Below are 3,354 nucleotides of genomic sequence, written 5' to 3' on the forward strand. Positions count from 1 at the left end.
GTTTCCCATCATGTTACACCAATTTGCCCAACTTGGCTCTCCTCCGGTCTCTACTTACCTAAACAGCCTAGTCTTATCTCCAAAATTTGGTATCTCTTTATACAATCTCTCATTTCCACGTCATCAACACATGAATAAAATGTTACAGGAACTGCTATGGAACCTTGCTGTTCATCTTTTGCATGATGAACACCAACTATTAATTCTTCTTTATTTGTCCCGTAACAATATTTTGCTTCTGATTATAAGCACTACTTCACAGTCAGGGCGGCTAGGATCTGGAACCAACTTCTAAGGGAAGTGGTGCTCACTCCTACCCTGGGGGTCTTCAAAAGGAGGCTAGACAGACACCTTGCCAGGGTCGTTTGACCCCAGCACTCCTTCCTGCCCATGGCAGGGGGTCGGACTTGATGATCTGCTCAGGTCCCTTCTGACCTGACCAACCATGAAACTATTTTCTTTGGTAGCGTCTTGTAAAAGGGCTTTTTTCAAAGGTCTTCTGAAAGACTCAAAAGTTACGTCAACAAGTTCTCATTTAGCACTATGCTGACATCAAGACTTCTAACAGATTAGTAAGGCACCATTTTCCTTTGCACTATGGTCTACCTAGGTTATTATATTCAGTTTTTAATTTTCATTACAATCAGTCTGCCAAACAGTGGTAACTGTTTTCAGATATAGGTAGAAGAATATTTGGCTACTTTCTAATTTTCTCAGCATAGAGACTGTTTTTAAATGAGAGCCTGCATATTTTTGCAAGCAGCTCAGTAAATCTATATTTCAGCTCCTTCAGCACTGTGGGATTTACACTGTTTGGGTTGGGTGACTTACTGTATTTTCAGTTCTCAATTTGGTCCAGCCTCTCTTTTGACACTCAGGTCACCAACAGTACTTTTTCCCTATTGCCAGAAAAGAAGAACAGGGATCTCCACCACCCTCTGTGAAGACTGATGCAGAGACCCTCCGTGATCAAGACTGATGCATTTAGGTGCTCGGCACTGTCCTTATCCTTAGCCCTTTGAGACCCAGCAGTCCCAATTATTTTTTTCATGAGTTTCCTGCTTCTGAAACTCTTGCTATTTATTTGGAGTTTGAAAAGTCATTAGCTAAAGGTGCCATTTCAGCCCTTCTAATGTCCTTCCTACATGCTATGCAGTCTCCCTAATTTATACTACTATGTATTGGCTTTATTAGGAACCCATTTTGAAGAATATCTTTTCGACTCTAGTGGACTCTCAACCCATTTAATCATATTGATATATATAGTCCTGGCTTTCTAATCACAGTTTTTGGTCATAAGTGTACTTGCTAAGATTTCCTTGCTGGTTTTTGAGAGTAGCATCCAAGCCACCATGCTTTTCCTTTCATCTTTCAACTTCAGCATCTTTTCTGACTCATTCTATTTTACTGGAATCTTCAGTAGTGTTAATATTTGATTCCTTAACTTCCCCTAGGACATTGACTCTAACTATAATGTGGTCACTAGCATTCTTGATTAACGTCTGTCTTGCTTAGCCTGACACATCAGCTTTAGAGCTAGCTTTGCCAAGGACAAACAAAACAAAAAACAAACAACAAAATCAACCAACAGTTAAAATACTACACACTAAGAACCAGATTCTCAAATTCTGGCCACTTATCTCACTTTATTGGTTTACATATGGATAGCTGAAGCTCCCCTGATCATCTTTGAATCTCTATTAAGTTTATTGAAAACAGCAAAATCAACTATACCATAAAAAGCCTAATAGTTAGAAGTTGCTGAAGTAGTAAGACTTGCAATACACAGGAGGTTAGATTATGGATAGTCTTATGCCACCCTTTGACTTTTAAAACTCTCTTCTCTAACATTCAGGGTCAAGTATAGTATTTCTTCTCACAGACTCGCTGCTTACATACCTGTGACATCCCATTTGTGACAGCTGGTCTCAGTACGGATTTGTTCTGTCGGTTAATACATGGGCAGTTTGCTTTAATTCCCCATTTGCCTCGTGCTGCATGCACCATGTCTCCAATATTATAAAGGGCTGTAAGGAAAGTTAAAAGTTTTGGTACTGGAGCTGTGTACAAATCTGGAAGAGACACTGACCGCAATTACTGCCACCTCACAGTGAAAGTCTTAAGGGTTGATGAAAGCCTCAAAACAAGATGCTTGCATACACTCTAGTGTACTGTGTAACAGCGCTCACATCGGTTCTGAAAGCTGGTCTTGTCAGGGAGATCCTACCATTGAACATTTCCCTGCCCTTCAGGTAGGATGCTTCCTATTACTCACTGTATTTTGTTACTGGTAGTATCTCTGAAAAAAAGAGGACTGAGCCAAAACAAGAGCCACATGCTTTGGATGCACATTATCACCTTTGGTAACAGCTTAGTCTCACACAAACTATTTTCACCTCAATTCCCAAGCTTCCTTCAGCAGAACACTTTCTTCATCCAGGCACCCTCCTCCCTGCCTCCACTAAACAAGACAACAGCTAGAAAACCTAACTATCACACTTCCTTCTCTCCTGCCTCTTCAAACAGGAAAAGTTGTATAGAGTTTCCTTCCGGTTTCGAATATTACCTGTTCCAGGAATGATTTGGGTTGGCATAAGATTTTCTGGTTCATGAGACTGCCCCTTCGCACACTTCAGCCATGAGAAGACTTCCTCATCACCAATCTCCTCTGTTTCTGAAATGGTAAGAGCCAGACACTTTACTCTCCTAACAAGTCACAGAATATTTATTTGTCACTGTTTCAACGAGTTTCATCTCCGAGCTGAACAATTAACAACAAACCCATCCTACCCTGGTGAGCACAGAATTAAGACGCTTCAGAACAAAATCCATGGCAGCTCCCAGGGGCTCTATTTTGCCCCTACCATCCACAGAAGGCTGTTAAGACCATTCTTTTGCACAGAAGTGTCCACTGAGGCCATGCAGGTGCCTTGGACAGCCTCATCTCCTGCACTGAGGGCGTAACAGGTAGAATAGCCCCCATCATCGCACAGTTTCTTTCCCCCTTCAGATCCAGCTGTTATACAACTCCAGAATCACGCAGAAGAAGAAACACAGTCATACAGGGACAAAGAATCTTGGATTCCAGTTACCAAACTGGTAAGTAACTCTGCTTTCCTCAAGTACTTGTTCCTATATAGCTGACCCTTTATTCTTTCAGCAAACAGCAAAGCCAACCTTGGGGAAGCTGCAAAAGGTTCAGCTCCTTGTAGCTGGAAGGATAGCACTGTAGACATTTAATTTACATAGCTTAGTCTCTATTTTGGAAGACTGAGGTTAAGTGAAGAACCTAAGACAGCGTGTATTCTTATTTAAATAAAATTTCATTACTAGTTTTGTTGGGAATTTGATGGG

General features: G+C 41.2%; 1 protein-coding gene across 1 annotated transcript in view; it reads right to left on the reverse strand.

Moving 5' to 3' along the window:
• Positions 1-3,354, reverse strand: part of KDM3B (lysine demethylase 3B) — a gene marked incomplete at its 5' end in the record, with an annotated part of 63,953 nt that overhangs the window by 23,891 nt on the left and 36,708 nt on the right. Inside the window, 2 exons of the mRNA XM_019505931.1 lie at positions 1,900-2,027; positions 2,567-2,674. Coding sequence (XP_019361476.1) covers positions 1,900-2,027; positions 2,567-2,674 — 236 coding nt within the window. The remainder of the gene's footprint in view (positions 1-1,899; positions 2,028-2,566; positions 2,675-3,354) is intronic.

Source organism: Gavialis gangeticus, unplaced genomic scaffold (genome assembly GCF_001723915.1).
Source record: "Gavialis gangeticus isolate Ggan-Ray unplaced genomic scaffold, GavGan_comp1, whole genome shotgun sequence".
In the NCBI taxonomy this organism is placed as follows: domain Eukaryota; kingdom Metazoa; phylum Chordata; order Crocodylia; family Gavialidae; genus Gavialis; species Gavialis gangeticus.